Consider the following 17386-nt stretch of genomic DNA (forward strand, 5'->3'; position numbering starts at 1 on the left):
TCAACAATCCCCAATAGCCTGAACAGTTAAGAATGCATCTCATTTGAAAGTAAAAACCATTTAAAAAGACATTTTTCACTGCACTTTACCCTCACTATCCTCGCTGTCCTCACCATCTCCACTGTCCTCATTGTCTCCACTGCCCTCGCTGTCTCCACTGTCCTCATTCTCTGGCTCATAGCCTTCATCATTCTCACTGTCTTCATCTTTCACTCTGTCCTTGCTATGTTGCCAGCTGCTCATATTCTTCAACACTGAATGCAATTGCTGTTAACTTTACTACAACAGTCAAATGTGTATCTGTCAAATTGATGGACCTGAAAAAGTAACTAAATGATTCTACATGGTTGTGGAGCCTGAGTCCATAAAGTTTACAATATTATTTTGAAGAATTTAGGCCTATAACTAAATACAAAATGTTATCAACATGCCAGGCTAGCAATTCATAATGGTACGGTGTTGCCATATGGCAACATACACATTTTAACAATTTTCTAATATTTAATGATTAAGTACAGTGCAATAACCTACAGAATAATTAACTTAACTAATCTATTATTGAGTATATATTTTTTTCCCAGTTGAAAAATGTCATTAAAACACTTTTTTAGATCATTTTTGAGGGGTCAAATGGCGAGGCTCCTCCCTGTGAAGACGTCTGCAGAAAAGGGCTTCAAAATGGCCTCCAGTGGGTCATGTAATATATTTAAACACTGCTATTGGTTTACTTAGAACCCCACCTCTCTTTTAATGCATTGCAACATAACTGGGGATGTATTGTCTGTGTGTAGAAGGCTTAAAATGGGTTTGTTGCCATATGGCAACGCCGTACCATAGAGGGTTAACAACTCTTTTGCTGCAGTTGCATGTTGATTTTTACTTTATTTTATTTATGTCACTAATTTTTAGCATATTTGTTCAGGTGATAGGTATTCACTGTTTATCTGCTTGGCCCTGTGTGTCTTTAAGCTGGACTGTCGTGGCTCTGCACAATTCAACCAACACACTTTATGTTTCCAGGCATCTAGAGCCTGCCAAGGAAACTGACTTGAGGAAATTCTTAAATGCATTTCAACTTCTTTGCAGTCAGGGTGGCGTCTTTCCTCTTGGTAAATACAAAGCCCTAAATTTACATGGCAGCTACTTACAGGGAAAGTTGAAGCAGCAACTTCAGAGGAGCATGGAGCATTTAATTTCAAACCCCTTGAGTACTCTCAATTGTTCCAACTCAAGAAATGAACAAGAAATATACAACATAATGTAAAACTTCTGCAGCCTGCCGGCTGTCATAGCTGATCAAAGTGAAGCTAATATTTGGACAAAATGTAACAATTTATGAGATACATTTTTTATTAGTTGGGTGAACTAACAGGCAAAGTAACTAATTCAAGCTGTCAGTACAATATTATTGTTGTGAACTGTAGGGATCTAAAAGTAAACAACTTTTAGGAACTACTTTTTGTCTTTTTTTTAAACATGGATCTGGTTTTCTCTGAACATCTGGCTGACAACGCGCTACTTTACTGTATGGGGTAGTCAGGCCTTGAATACCATTGTATTTACACTTCATGTTTTTCATTTGTATTTCTCTGCTCAATATTTCCTGCACATGTTCCTGTCTTGCAAGAGTCATTGGATTATCTGAGTCTTCTACGTATGAGTCATATATTTTGTCCAACAAAGTTGCATTTCTACTGCCAGATTGGCTGAGGATGGTGGTGTTATTTTGATTGACTTTATTTGATTTGTGCTTGTTTTCACAGTCTCACACTGTCCCATAACAACACAGATTCTCAAGCTGATCATTAATCAATGGATCAAATGGAAAGACAGAAATATTGTTACAGGCAGCAGCAGCTGCAGCAGGGTGTGTCTAAAATCCTTCCAGTATGACAGATTGTTTTACCACAGGAATTGTGATCCATAAACAAGGAAACCAACTTTGATCCATAGTCCGTGGTATCTGCATTAAAGTTTCCAACACACACAAACACGCAGCTGATTTACATCAACAGTCCAGCAGCCGTCAGCCTCCTGCTGCTTCCACTGCTGTGGCCACTATCCCTTTATCAGCTCCCTACGCATGCCTGCACTCCCTCACCATCCTCACTTCTCTGCTCCCCGATCATTCCTCAGCTAGAGAAGGGAGGAGGAGGAGGGGGAGGAGGGGGACACCACGTCTCCATCCCCCAAACACACACAACTATTCTGGGTTGTATCTCAACACTCTCCCTCATGAATTTACATGTACGCCTCATTGTGACTCTCCTCAGCCTTGTTGTGTTTAAACTGCAAAGACTGCGAGTGACCAAAACGCCATGTGAAACATTTTGAGGCAGCAGTGAGTTAACTGACCCGTTTGAACGGCTTCACTGCATTTATAAAGAGAATTGGATTTGAATGATTCAAATTAATGTTCATGGATAATTTGACCAAACAAAAGTAATAATTGAAAGTAATAAAGTACTTCTAATAGATCACACATGCTGTATACAAGAAATGTGAAACTACTGTTTTCATTCATAGACATGATTTGGAAATAAAGGACAACCTCATTACATTAGAAATGGGGTTTATTTTTCTGTCCTGATAGGATAGTACATCAACAAGTTGTGGTGTTTGTGGTTCCAGTTAAAAACAGATGGGATTTATTTTCAATTCATTTAAAAACTGGAAAATTGGTCAAAAAGACTGTTGTTGGAAACGTACCCTGTAGTATGCATCAGCAAAATGGGACTACTAAAAAGGCCCAGAGAGGAATGTTATTGATGCCTTGTTTAGTTTGTTGTGAACAACTTTAAAAAGGAGCCATTTGTCAGTTTTAGCTGTTGCTACATAGCCAGCGTTAGCATCTTGAGAGGACCTTCAGCTGTTGTTGCTTTTACAAGTTATAATATGACCTCTGAGCAGAGGTAGCCTGCTTCTTCAGGACACTACTGTACAATACTTTGGTATCCAAGTGACAGATAGATAGTCCAACCCAGATAAGGCGTCGGCTGCTTATCATGCTAACTTTCATATGATGCATGACAGAAAAGCGAGAGGGTTGATTTCCTAGAGATAGCTTTTGGCAAGTAAAGGAAAGAAGTTTCAGGCTGAAAGTTTCTTTTAGACATGTATATAAAATAATTTTAATGATAACGTTGGCTATGTAGCAATAGCAAAAATTAACAAATAGCTCCTTTAAAATTTGTCCAATCTACTGGATTTCAATAACCTTGCCTGCTTATTTAAGTGCCACAGTAGTGTTAGAATATTTTCTTAAATCCTGAAAAATAGGTCTAAGACTTTTCAGTTTGTTTTACGTCTATAAAATTATCTGTTAGTACACAGATATCACAGTGCTACTGAAAACGTAACCTAGCTGCCAGCCTACATCTAGGTCTAGTTTTCTCACAGTTTCATGATGAGATTGTTGCTACGTCGCCTCAATTAATCTTTTCATCTTTATCAAAGATCCTCTCTCTGTCTTGTCCATCTTTCATTGTGCTTATGTTCCTGTAATTTCCCCATCTTTTCCCCTCCTCTCCTGTGGCTTGGCTATTCACCCTCTCTTTGCCTTCTCCTCACACTCCTTCTTGGGCCATTCGGTATTCAAATACACTGCCCCTCTCAAGGAAAGTCTCATTCAAGCGCCTGCGCTTGCTCTGAGGTCTGCTGGTCGTTCCCTCGTCCTTTCCATATCCTCCTCCTCCCGGGGTGTAGAGACAGAACATGTCCTGTAGGGGGAGACAGACAAAGAGAGGAGAATGCTGACTCTACTGGAAAGTTTCTTTGCAGGTACCAAATAGGTATTTAAAATTTATAATACATATAATCAACAATAATTACTACCATCACAACAACTGAACAAATGACAATAACACAACTTAGTTCTGAAAATCTGAAAAAATACAAAATCCTGAAAATATATTTGTTCACCTACAATTGTTTCATATAAAGACACAGGACGTCATTTAATATTTGTCCCTCAAATTATAGTATTCATGCAGCATTAACACTTGGTTTCTTTTATTTGGAATATGTAAAGCAATTGCTGTCATTCTGATAATGTCTGTTATCACATCCATGTTGCGCTGTCTCACCCCGGGCTGAAGGCTCACACTGGTTTTGGCTCCCAGATTGAGGACTCTGCCATCTGCCCTGTGGAGCAGGTTCAGCCCTGCTGCTCCGTCCTCACCCCCTGACAAAGACACAAGCGAGTTATTTTACATAGTAAAAGAAAGACACCACTTGCCATGAGGAAAATGCAAAACCATGTCAAAGACAAATAAATAATCGAGTTTCATTTAGTGAGAAAGTTTACCCTGGAGGCCGTAGGGGTGAGTGGCCCGTCTCTCTGTCAGAACAGACAGAACCACTTTGTTCCTGAACATAAGTTTCCGGACCACACCGTCTCCACCGCTGTATTTCCCTGCGCCTCCTGAGCCGGTCCGCAGAGAGAACTGCTCTAAAACCACTGGATACCTGAACACCAGACAGACAGGAGCCAATGTACAGAGAAATATCAACAAAACATTAATTTTGGAAACAACATATTCACACTTAAACTTTAACTAAAACTCTTGTCCCACCTCTTTTCAAGAATCTCAGGGTCAGTGATCCGAGTGTTGGTCATGTGACTGTGAACGCCACTCCGCCCATTCCAGCCCGGCCCTGCCCCTGCTCCCCCGGCAACAGTCTCATAGTAACCAACCTTCTCGCTGCCAAATGAAATGTTGTTCATGCAGCCCTGATGGAGAGAAGAATAACAATCCAAAGACAATAAATCTAGATAATAAGAATATTCCCCCAAGAGAAATGAAACCTTTTTTTAAATTTCTTTTCATGGACGAATCCAGCTTCTTTTTTGCTTCCTCTCTCACCTGTGAGGCAGCACACACTTCAAACGCTCTAAAGATGACGTCAACCACTCGCTGGGATGTGAGAACGTTTCCTCCGACCACAGCTGCATTCTGGGAAGGCTGGAGGATCGAGCCAGGCGGGATGATGATTTTAATCGGTGCGAGACAACCCTGGACAAAAAAGCATTATTAAGTGAATGATTAGCCATGTCCAAACGAATTTTCATGATGCATATTTTCCTAATTTATGTTACATTTTTTGTTCATTCATATAATACATCACATTTGGCAGTTGCTTTGCTGACACTGGATTATTTAAGTCGATCCGCAATGCAACAGCTCCTAGAATAAAACATTTTTACCTGATTGAGGGGGATGTCCTGTCCGACCATGCAGCGCAGGCAGTAGATGAGGGCAGAGAGAGTGATGGCCCGTGGAGCGTTGCAGTTCCCCCACACCTCTGTCCCAGTCCCTGTGAAGTCGAACACTGCACTGCCCTGTGGGGATCAAGGTTTTTATTTATTTATTTAATTGCACATTCACACTAAGTAATGACCTGAGTCCTTAATGCAAGTTTGTAATGTTTTTCAAGTTAAAGCAGAAGTAAGCGATCCGGTCGCCACATTCACACGCATCCCTTGGCTGCACACACAGAGAGGACCGCCCCTTTCTGCCGTTCTCTCTCCTCATTGGATAAAGGTTGTAGGATACAAGGAAAGTTTTCTCCTCGGCTTACAGCAGAGCAGAGTGACTGACAGACCCGTGTTTCAGACCAAACACTCTATATAAGTGATTGCTGGCGGAAGATAGAACTATTTAAGACTTATATTAACACAAACATTCCGCTTACTTCTGCTTTAATGAAAACACTTTGAAAGATCCTGAGGAGAATCCCCCTGCTCACCTCTTCTTCATTAATCTGGACCCGCAGTCTGATTGGTGTCCCATCATCCATGAAATCCTCCGACTCCACCTCCAAGGAGCCAGTCTGTTGCCGACGACGACGTGCAAAGTCTCTCAGCATGTCCCTCACCGCCAGCTCTGCATTACTCTGAGACATCAACACACAAAAAGCTGCAGTGGTACAACACCAGCAGTACTTTTCAGAGTAACAACTTGTTTTTTTTTTTACACTCACAAGGGGCGACACTTACCTGAATGTAGCCCATGTAGGCCTGGACCACAGCCAGTCCATAGCTGTCAATCAACTCCCCCACCAGCTGGCTCCCTCTCTGATTGGCTGCCACTTGAGCCCGCAGGTCTGACAGGTTGTCATGGAGATTACGAGTCCCAGAGCAGTCTGGGTACTGGGCCGGAGCCATGAGAGCTTCAGTTACAGCTGATATGGAGACGGAAGGAAGGAAAGAAAAAAGCAGATGGAGGAATGCAATGGGGGAAGAGAGGGATGAGGAGAAAAGCATGATGGGAACAAAGAGAGAAGATTCAGTCCTGTTATTCATCTGTAATGCTTTAAAATACTGTACATCTGCAAATAAAACACTTTGAACCAGAAGCACTGATACTTTATCTTAACTTGTAGATAAGATACAGCTCTGCTTCCTGTCCGCTGCTTCCTTTCATCCGTCGCTCACATTCATTCTCACTTCATCTCCTCATCTCTTACCCTCTTCCTGGAAGACCCCTCCAGTGACCAGTTTGAAGGAAGTGAAGACGGCGCCCTCCTGCTGCAGGGAGGTGGAGTGGGGGGGCATGGAGCCTGGAGTGATGCCTCCGATGTCGGCATGGTGCCCTCTGCTGGCGACAAAGAACACCGGCCTGCTCACCCCTTTTCTAAACACCTGGGGGTGAGAAGAGGGAGAAAGGAGACAGTGAGGGCCACACTCGATCACATTATGGGCACTTGGCGTGCACGTTCATGGGCTTAGTGTAAGTAGAGTAGAGTAGAGTAGAGAATACTTTATTCATCCCTAGGAGGGAAATTCAAATTAGTCCAGTAGCTCACACAACAATGACACAAAAAAGAAAGAAAGATGCGCAAGTGTGTCCCATTTCTCCAACAACCAAGTGCGGCGCGCTTGATTTGCACTTTACCCACACTTACGGTAAGACGGCATCGGAGCGGTATTTGGCCAAGTATAAATCCCACAATGCACCAGCTGGTGAATTCTGGCGTCACCGGGAGCCACAAGCCACGTTAGGGAAATGTCATTGAATAAATTTCAATAAAATGAATTTGACTTTCTATCTCATAATTATGACTTTTTAATCTCATATATTTTATATACTTTTATGTCATATTTTTCTTTAGGCTTCGTTTACTTTTACATCTAATCATTTTTCACCTGTTATCCCCTAATTATGAATTTTCTCTATTGATAATAACTTATGTGAATATTTTTCATCACGCTCTGTTTAATCCTATGTGTTTTTTTTTTTCTTACGGAGTTGGGCTTACACATTTATGATTTGAATGTTGTGCATAAAGACACTTTTGGAGTAGATGAGACTGTGATCCAGCAGCACTGTTTATAAAACGGTTGCTGTGTGCTGTGTGTGTGTGTTGTTGTGCTAGTGTGCACAACGGCACTCAGATGACAGTCTTCACTTGTCAAGTATGTCCCGATTGCTTTTAAATATCCCCCGTGCTTGGCCACTAAATACATGCTTGCACACTATATGCAAAACGTCACCAAAGTGTGCGCGTAACCAAGCGCACTCAGCCAAGTGTGGAGAAATGGGAAAGGCCCTGAAAAACAGAGGAGAGGAAAAGACAGGTCAACACTGACTGGTGTGATGACTGTGAGATCTGGTAGGTGGCTTCCCCCTGCACACGGGTGGTTGCTCAGAATCACATCCCCTTCCTTCAGCTTGTTGCCCAGAGATCGGATCTGCATAGAGAAAAGAAAACACAAGAACTTTACTCTCTGCCACACACACTTGGGTTGTAGCATGACAACATACAGGATGACTAACCATCCCTCACCTGGTACTGGACAGTCTCTTGCATGGCGCCCAGGTGGACAGGGATGTGAGGTGCGTTGGACACCAGGCCGCCGTCCGGTCCGAACACGGCGCAGGAGAAGTCGAGACGTTCCTTGATGTTGGTGGAGATGGAGGTTCTTTGCAGAACTCGACCCATCTGTTCTGTAGAGCAAAAAGGAAATGGACACTGAACAGCTTTTACAAGATCCTTATTTAAGATTGTCCTTAACAGCTTTTCTCCTCTCCACTACACTACACTCTGTCTGTGTTACCTGCTATGCTCATGAAGCGGTGGGAGAAGATGGAGAGCTGCACGGTGTTTAGCTCGGTGCCCAGGGCGCAGTGAGGGTCATTGCCTACAGACATGCAAACGTCGCCCTCCTCTGTTAGATGAGCCTCACAGCACGGCTCCACCAGGATGGTGCTGATGGAGGAAAGAGCACAAAAACACACACACACACACGGATGTTAAGACAGGCTAAATCAGGCATTATTGTCACTTTAAAGACACAAATTAAGACCAGGGGCACAGCAAACTCAACCTCAAGGATTTGAATACTTAAGTAAAGTCAAATGAAGGCATCTGAAACTGTTAATTCAAAGGAACTGTTCAATCATGTTTAATAGATTTCAATATCCTGAATTCAGTGGAACAAAATAGCAGATGAAAGTGCTTGCCTGTTCTTGTCAATGATGATGGCTGGTCCCTGGATGCTGTGACCACACGGCAGCTCCTCCCATAGATACACACTGGTGTCCAGGTATCCATCCTCAAAGTAACACTTGGTCGTCTACAGAGAAGAACAGACATTGATGACAAGTTATCAAACAGCTTTCTTTAGACTAGAACTTTGTATTTCGGAAATTTAAAACAAAAACAAATACTTTTCTGAACATATTATCCACTGGGAATTATATGTTAATGAAAACTGCACAACCTGATTCTGTTGTTATAAATCCTGTTCAAAAAGGGAGAATGTGAATATATATTTATGTATGTATCTTCAGGACTCCACATACTGTGACAGGTTTGGCCTGTCCAGATCCCATCTTGGTTTTATGCACCGATTTGATTCCAGATTTTCCACAACCCCTCACTCTGATGTCGTCAACCATGATGGGTCTGTCTGGGATGGTGAATCCAAATTCCTTCAAATAACTAGAAAGTAAAAGTGTAACATAGGAGAAGGAGAAAGAGAGAACATACATTTACTAAAGTTATCTCCTACAGAAAAAAACCCACACATTAACTTAGCGGTGCGTTTACTTACACACCGTAAACATGAGGCAGGAGGGAGCCAAAGTGTACGAGGTGATGATTTATTCACTCGTGAGTGAGGACAGGACATGTGACATAAGTGAACAAATGAGTAAACATGGAGCTAACCGTTTGGTGAAGGCGCTGCGATAGTCTCCAGCACGGCAGGACTGGGCGTTGCTGGGGTAACCGGCAGCAGTAACCATGAGTGCACAGTCTGTGCCCTCATAACGCAGGTGGAGGAACACCTCAGTGGTTATCTGAGTGCTGCAGGGTCAAGACACACAGGACCGCTTTAATCAGGCGCGCTTATGTCAACATCTAGTACTTAGATTGCCAGAATAATGGATTCTTATTTATTAACAGGGCTGCAGGGGCGGATCTGACTCTGACCTGGTGAAGCCACGTCCACAGAGTGTGTCACAGCAGCGTTTTGACAGCTGGTCCACCCTCCGGTCGAGCTCGGTGAAACTCTGCTGGTCGTACTGCAGCGAGCACGGCTCCTGTACCTCCTCCACCACATCAGCTAGAGCCAGACCATAAGCTGACAGAACACCACTGTACCTGCAACACACACACACACACACACACACACACACATTACAGCTAAACATACCGCCCATGAATATGGTTGTTACTGTTCTTGGTGAATGTGCACACACACAATATGGAAAAACAATCTGTAAACCTGGTAACACTTTATTTGACATCTATCTCTATAATGCATTATAACCATACATTATATGCATTATAACTCTATAATTCTTGACCTTATAAGCCATTATAAAATGCTCTATGATGTGTTATGCTTATTGTTATAAAGCCTTATGATAATTTACGAGTGTTTATAATGATAGTTATACACGTTTATAAGCCAATTATAACACATTATAACTATATTTATAATGCATAATCGATCAAATGTGGGCATTGTCAGCGAGTTACTAACAACTATAACGTATTATAATACCTGACCATATAAGTCATATAAAATGCTTTATAGTGTGTTATAATTATTGTTATAAAGCATTATGATCATTTATGAGTGTTTATAACTATAGTTATACGGTGCTATAACTGCATTATAACGCATTATAAGTATGGTTATAATGCATTATAGAGAAAGGTGTCAAATAAAGTGTTACTGTAAACCTTACTTATGTATAAAGACAGTCTTCATCCCCAGGGCTCGGGCTATAGCACATGCATGTTGGCCACCTGCACCCCCGAAACAGGCCAACACGTGTTGAGATGTATCATGACCCTTGGCCTATGAGGGTGTAAGATGTGAGGGAGGGGTGGGAGAGACCCAAAGACAATTAGAAAGTGAAGAAAATGTAATCAAATATATATTGTTCCAGCTTTAATAACCAAATTACCTGTGTCAGAGCTCTGATTGGCCGGCACATGGCCTCATTAGCAACACGAATGAATCCCATGGCAACCTCCTCCACGCTCATCTCTGACTGGCTGCCTGGCAACGTCCTTTTGTGCGAGTGGTCGGCCCCGTTTGCACTGGCCTTCAAAAAGACAGGAAAACAAAAAAAAAACCATGAGCTTCATCATTAAAAGTTTACAAAGGAAAATTGAAGGTCTCCTCAATATCTCAGTATATATTTAGTGCCTGGCTAGAGGACAAGAAGACATTGATCTCCTGGGTGAGATGATGGAAGTGCTTCATGGTCTCCTCCAAGGACAGTGGTTCGTTCTCACCGGGACCAAAGATTTTCGGGAAGAATGAAGGGAGGAGTCGACCCAGGGCTAAGTTAGCATCTGTCACAGTCAGAGGGCCACCTGGGAAAATGAATTACACAGTGAATTGACTGTAGTTCTGATTCAAAGTACACGTTTAAAGTCTGCTTTTATGTGAGATGCTTACTTGATGTGTAAAGTAAATAAGTTATGGAAATAGGGCAAACCACTACACCACTAAAAATAAAGATACACAATAAAGTCAGACAGTTCCTTTTGTTAGCACACGTTACAGCCCCAACGTATAACTGAAAGCTTCAGTTATATCATCTGAAACTTGGATTTCTGCCACTTTCTAACGTTCACAGATCTAAATCAGGTTAATCATCCACTCCCACTGTGCTTGTCTAGATTTTTGCGTGAATGAATGACGGTTGTAACAGCTGGATGCACGATAATCATTTAAGGAGTGAAAGGAAACCAAAGACGATGGGTGGGAAATGTGAGCAGTTAACTATCTACAATGTTGTAGACTGAATAGCTCAATTAAGACACGATAGAAAGTGTAAAGTGTAATGAATAACCTGGAGAATGGAGGAGGGAATCAAGCTTTCTTTTACCTTTTCTGTAGCACGCTGGTCCTGGGTGTGCACCTGCAGACTCAGGTCCGACCACAAACATCCCTGACCTGAGAGGGAAGGAGAGTAATTCAGCAAAAGGAGAGATGTCACAAAATGGGAAGAAAGACACATTTTGAAACGACATGTGCTTATGAAAGAGTACACAGCCTACTGACTCAGTTGCATTAGAGACTTGGCAAGGTTACACTTACCACATCAAAGCACTGAAAGCTTCTAAATGCTGACAGACCTGCTATCACATTTCAAATCAATTTGTCAGAGCCGTGCCAGGTTTTAAACTCTTTCACAATCTGAATGTCTCAGGTGTCACGCTGTATTAAAGGGATAGTTCAAAATTTTGGCAAATTGGCCCATTGCCATAATCCCTATAGTCATAGCAGTAGGTTTGCTACCTTTATTTGTTGGTGCAAGCTATTTTTTGAACGGCCGAGCAGAGCCGCGAGCTGCTCGGAGCTACGCTACGGAGGCTAATGGGATTTCTTGGCAATGGGCCAAGTTGCCAAAAATGCTGAACTATCCCTTTAAAGAACTATTTTACGTAGTCCACACTTATGCATCTCAACTGACCTAAAGAAGAGTCGGGACCCCCCTCCTGCAGCCACAGTGTTGATGTCCAGCTGTGGAGCTTGCAGAGTCACTCCAGCTGTGGTAGCCTCGAACACATGCTCATACTGGCCGGCATAGCGACTCACATCTGTGGAGGTTCCTGGAAGAATAAAAGACATCTGTAAAGGACTATTACAAACAAACAAGTTACAGTAGATGCACAGTGAATTGCACAACAAAGAACTGCAAAACAAAAGCAGGAAGTTCTTCACATAGTCCGTGCAATCAAGTGTTTGCTCAACGTATCCCCTCCCTCTACTCACCCCCCATGTCAAAGCCAATCACTGGTTTTTTCTCCATCTGGCTGTAAGAGGTGATGGCGTATCCCACCACGCCCCCCGCTGGGCCAGAGAGAATGGCCCGTGACCCGCAGAACTGTTCCATGGGAGTCAGGCCTCCGTCTGACTGCATGAACAACACGTCCACATCCTGAGGTCAGAGGGGAATGACAGATGGAGGAGATTACTTCAGTGTTCAGTGACTTTAAACTGACCCCCGGAAGATCGGAAACACACCGCACACACCTTCAGATCGCCCTTGAAGCCAGAGGTGAAGCCTTTTAAATACTGATGAATTTTGGGGGTGAGGTAGGCGTCGGCGCAGACGGTGTAGCCCCGAGGCACGGCCCGCACCATGGGCATGACCTCGCTGGACAGAGACACCTGCGTGAAGCCCAGACGACGCGCCAGGGAGCCCACGGCCTTCTCATGATCGGACCACCTGACAGAGAGAAAAAGGGAGAGGTGAGAATGTGGGGAGTGGATTTAAAGTGCATGTCAATCATACAGCTCTTATGTAATTCCACCTCTGCTTTTACTGTACATTATGTTCCTCTTATCACTTAAAAGCCTCCAAATCACATTCCTGCCAATGGGAGGAAAAGTGTGCATGTGCGTTATCAGTGACATGTGACAGGAAGTAAAAATCTTAAGTACTTCAAGTGCTTTTTTCCTCTGGTTTCTTTCCTTTTTTGAAACTTTTTTAGAAACTCCTACAGGCTGTTTCTCAAAATGTGAACGGTTTTCAACAAACCAGTGGGAGGGGACTTGAAGTCAAGGGGAGAAAGGCTGCTAGAAAAACATGAACCTCCACCCACCCACTACACCACGTGGGTTACGTATACAATAGAAACAGGCTATTGGACACCACCAGACTTAAACATGGTCCGTGTACATACATACCACTACTCCCACAGAGACAGGGAGAGATTTAGAGGTCAGATTGTGTAATAGAGTATATGTTGACACAAAAAAAAAACAAGTAGTGTGGAAAAAAAAAACTTGATAATTTGTGCGCACTATGAAGGAAAGACAGATAAGTAAGTAAAGAGTCAATATATCTTGAATAAATAGGCCTCCATGCCTGAAAAGACAGAAACAAGTTGTACTACTGACGTGTATGAGTGCAGCAGGAGGACAGCCAGGCTGGTGATCCCGCGGGAAAGAACTCCCCTTAGGTCTTTTTCCACACGCTCAAGATCCAGTTCCCTCCAGACTTCGAGTGAATCCCCAGTACTCCCTGGGAAACACCAGCACACAAATACATATAGTATTTTAAATTATTTAAAGCCTAAAAAATGTCAAGATTAGAAACAGCATGAAACTTTAAAAGACATTTGGAGACAGAAACAGTTTTTCTGACTTACATGAGTGTGTTTTGTTTAAAATGACAGTGCTAAAATGTTGATGTTCAGCTGGTATGATGTTTAGCATTACTGTCTTAGTTTAGCATGTAACATATTGGCATATTACTACAGTATGCACAAAAGTGTTATGTCAGGGAAGAGATGGGGCCCCATTATGTCACAACAAAATCAACAACTTCTCCTTTGAAAGAGTTTCACACCTGTGACAGTGCGTTTGGGATCTTTTCTGGGCAGCTGGCAGCCATCTTGCCTGAGAACGACTCGCTCATCCACCTCTATCACCTCCTCATACAGCACGTCAGGCACTGCAACCTCCTGTTAATATATACACACACATGAATTCAAAACAGGTGGACCATTAAGAGAAACATCTGATACAACGGGACAGGACAGTAGTATAAAGATAAGAACGAACATATTACGACATTCGTACAGGAGGCTGGGTCCAACTCTCATCTTCTGCATTTTTTTGACACTTTGCTCTGAAATGGAGCATCAGCTTTAAAGATATGTGACCAGTCAAACCATTAATGGTGCAACTGGTCTGGGGGCAAATTCCAAGACCTGCCCTCAGTCCCTGTAATACAAGATAATAACCCAACCTTACAGTATGTTGCAGGGACAATAGCCCTTTATCCAGGCTACTTGTAAACACTGTATACAGTACAGTTAAAATACATTATGCTGCTGATCTGCTCAAATATGTTTGAGTTGAGTTGTTGGTATCTGAGGTCAGGTGGTTGGATAAAGTCACAACTCAGGGTCAAGCAGTTCAGTATCTTATATAATCATGTGTGTACTCACTTTTAAATTTAAAGGGATAGTTCAACATTTTGGCAAATTGGCCCATTGCCATAATTGCTATAGTCATAGCAGTAGGTTCATTACCTTTAATTGTCGGTGTAAGCTATTTTCAGTACGGCGGAGCGCAGCAGCTGGCTGCTCAGTTTAAAACATGTGTGTCCTGTTCATAGGTTAAGAAAACTACCATCACAAACCAAATCAAACAGCTTTGGCCTGGCTTGTGTGCCGATGTGCAGCAGGTCCTTGAAGCCCTTGGTGACCAGGAGCGCTGTCTTCTCTCCTTCCCTCTCCAGCAGAGCGTTGGTCGCCACCGTCGTGCCCATTCTGATCCAGCCAATAAGTGAGGTGTCTACAGGCTGCTGGCGAGGAAAGGGCCGCCCCGTTTCCTGTCAATAAATGCATTAAAACATGTTGATGTCATTTATGTTCTCTGTTAGAGATACTGCATGTTATATTAGAAATGATTACTGCTGTATGTGTCATCAAACGTGTTTTAATCTGCTCTCAAAAATCTAATAGTCACATTTTAAACAAGGCAGCCGCACTGAAATCCAAGCAGGTTATCTAACAATTGAAAAAAGGAGCCAATGCAGCAGCAATAAATCTGATCTTTATCTGAAGGTGTTAATCCCTGCTTAACTACTGATTTAACAATCAAAAGATCTTTACACACAACTTCTCCATCTACTCCAATTAACTACAAAGGCTACATGTATCATTGCTATGGTGCTATTTCACCTTATTTCATGACAGATGCAAAATGAAAATGTATTCGAAAAATTAAACCTGCCTTGTTAAATTTTTTGGCTAAACAGGATTGCATGAGTATGCTTTCTCCTTTCTCCAGCGGTGCTTTACGCCGACAATGACGCCGCTTTTCATGTGCAGGATATGACTGACCAAAACAGATTCCTTCTTTGGCAAAATGAGCAGCTCCATTCACATAAACAGCAAAAGCAAAAATGTAAAAAATCTCAAGCTTGACAATGCTTTTACCAGAGGTTTTCAATTGAAGTCAAGCCTGTGATTCAAGCTACATGTGTAGCTACACTTCCCATTAAAAACACTGTAGATGTCACCTCAGGCAACCACTCCTAACCTCCGTCTGACCTCTGATGCAACAAACCTCTTTGAATAAATCAAATGTAACCATGACAGTATATTTCTTTAGAGTATTTTACAATAGTATGTATTGATACATCATTCCCATCATCTTACCTCTTCCAGGACTCTGCGGATCCCCTCAGTGGGGGCGTCTTTGTAGTTCTGGGGGTCTCTTGAGAGCAGTTTCAGGACTCTCTCGCGACCATCAGGCAGCCGGGCGAACACATCGGTGAAGGTGCCGCCCCGGTCGATGGCAAAGTCGAATTTCCCTTCAGTTTCAGCCATAGTGAGAAGAGATAAAGAAGCTGCTCCTGAATGTGGAAGTGAGTGCTGTCTGAGAAGGTGAAGCGGAGACAGTAAACATTAGGGCTGTAATCACTCTACCATTGCAATAATGGACTGATAAGGGAACAGGTTGAGATACCTGGCTGCAAGGAAGTAGAAGGGGAGGAACACACTTCATTCACAAAAATCATTAATACACATGCTTTGCTTTTTAAAGCCTGTAACATTTGACATTTTGACACAGGCTTACTTCTTGGCACCACACCTCAGGCTGATCCTCATTCAAGTCAATAGTAGCTACAATTGCCACATAGGCAACTTTTTCCATTCGGGTTGATATATTTTCCAACAAACACAACAGAAATATGAGAGTATAATAGAATATACTGTATGTTTTCACACATTTGGAAACTAGCCTTGGCTTGAAATCAAGGTGAAAGGGCAGTGCAGTTTTAAAGGAAAACTGAACATGCACGCTAACGCCAAAAAAACCCACCCTGCAGGACTGTCACTGATCACACCACCACTGGAATAAACGCGCTCTCTCTGTGGATAAAGTGGATTAATCCAAAAATAAACGTGATCTTTGCACTGTCTCAATGCAATCCAATGATCCCCACTCTGAGAACTTGAAGGCTCAGTTGAACTGTGAGCATGCTGTGGCTACAGACCCCTCCACTGTCTGTGTGCAGGGGAGCGTGCACATCCACAATTAAGAGGCAACGGAGCCCTACCGACATGTCACCCACCTGTCCGCCGGTGCTGAGCTGGATGGCTTTTAATCTTCGATAATCCGGTAAACGACAGGTTCACCTCCCCTCACGTCTGTGCTCGATCTCGCGACTCACACCGGAGACGCCTGTTTTCTCCGTGTGCAGCTCGCTGGGGCTTAAACTCCGCCCCGCTGCAAGAAGCCGGGGGTCTGAAATTTGAGTAGGTCTGGATCACAACTGTCTGCCTGGTGGCGCGCATGCATGGATGCATCCATGGACATCCACCTCGATAACGCAGCGAGAGGGCGCAGCTGATCCCCGGCCAACAGCCTCTTCCTGTCGGATGTTTTCAAAATAAGAAAATATTTCACTTTCTGCACATGGGTGTGTGGACAACAAGTAGGCCTACTGTATAGTCGCCTTTAGCGAGAACATATTGCACGTTTTACTGCACACTTTCCAGATGCAACATAAATCATACGATCAATTTGGTCTTTTTTAAAGACTTATCATTTCTTAAAATTGTTTGATTACGTCGATTTAATATCCAGCAACATTTTTTGAAAGATAATTTTATTTCTCGCCCAAACAATTTCCACTCCCTGCAGGAACATAAGGGGGCTGAAGTGTGCGGTCTCCTCTTTTGTCACCCTCTGCAGGAAGTCATCTAGTAATTTATCCTCCGAAAATATAGAAAAAAAAAAAAACTTGATACAAAAATAAAAATGTTTCAGGAAGTAATAATATACCAGTCAGTTGTAATTCTAGGAATGCACAGGGCTGTGCATCGAGGAAACCTAATTCACATGACCATGGTGTGAGGGGTGAAAGCAGCCATTTACCTCAAACAG

At 42.8% G+C, this 17386-nt stretch overlaps 1 protein-coding gene across 1 annotated transcript; it reads right to left on the minus strand.

Moving 5' to 3' along the window:
• Positions 1 to 3560: 3560 nt before the first annotated feature.
• Positions 3561 to 16871, minus strand: oplah (5-oxoprolinase, ATP-hydrolysing). Its single transcript, XM_085762733.1, has 28 exons — positions 16572 to 16871; positions 15652 to 15871; positions 14628 to 14819; positions 13830 to 13944; positions 13379 to 13502; positions 12509 to 12704; positions 12248 to 12413; positions 11946 to 12084; positions 11358 to 11425; positions 10670 to 10839; positions 10425 to 10565; positions 10203 to 10315; positions 9439 to 9609; positions 9175 to 9312; positions 8808 to 8946; positions 8466 to 8578; positions 8060 to 8211; positions 7789 to 7949; positions 7592 to 7693; positions 6469 to 6643; positions 5999 to 6183; positions 5749 to 5895; positions 5207 to 5341; positions 4866 to 5015; positions 4575 to 4732; positions 4307 to 4467; positions 4086 to 4183; positions 3561 to 3719 (listed from the first exon to the last, which is right to left on the minus strand). The coding sequence occupies exons 2-28, from the start codon at positions 15820 to 15822 to the stop codon at positions 3567 to 3569; spliced, it is 3933 nt and encodes a 1310-aa protein (XP_085618859.1). The 5' UTR covers positions 15823 to 15871; positions 16572 to 16871; the 3' UTR covers positions 3561 to 3566.
• Positions 16872 to 17386: the final 515 nt, after the last annotated feature.

This window comes from Trachurus japonicus, chromosome 20, assembly GCF_045865225.1.
Source record: "Trachurus japonicus isolate A0001 chromosome 20, Traja_1.0".
Classification (NCBI taxonomy): Eukaryota; Metazoa; Chordata; class Actinopteri; order Carangiformes; family Carangidae; genus Trachurus; species Trachurus japonicus.

Excerpts from the sequence above, each read along its gene's own strand:
- oplah (XM_085762733.1), bottom strand. The coding sequence starts at position 15,822 with ATGGCTGAAACTGAAGGGAAATTCGACTTTGCCATCGACCGGGGCGGC. Across the intron at positions 7,950-8,059 it reads CCGCTTCATGAGCATAGCAG|AACAGATGGGTCGAGTTCTG; the intron begins GTAACACAGACA and ends TTTGCTCTACAG. Across the intron at positions 4,184-4,306 it reads TCACCCCTACGGCCTCCAGG|GGGGTGAGGACGGAGCAGCA; the intron begins GTAAACTTTCTC and ends TGTCTTTGTCAG.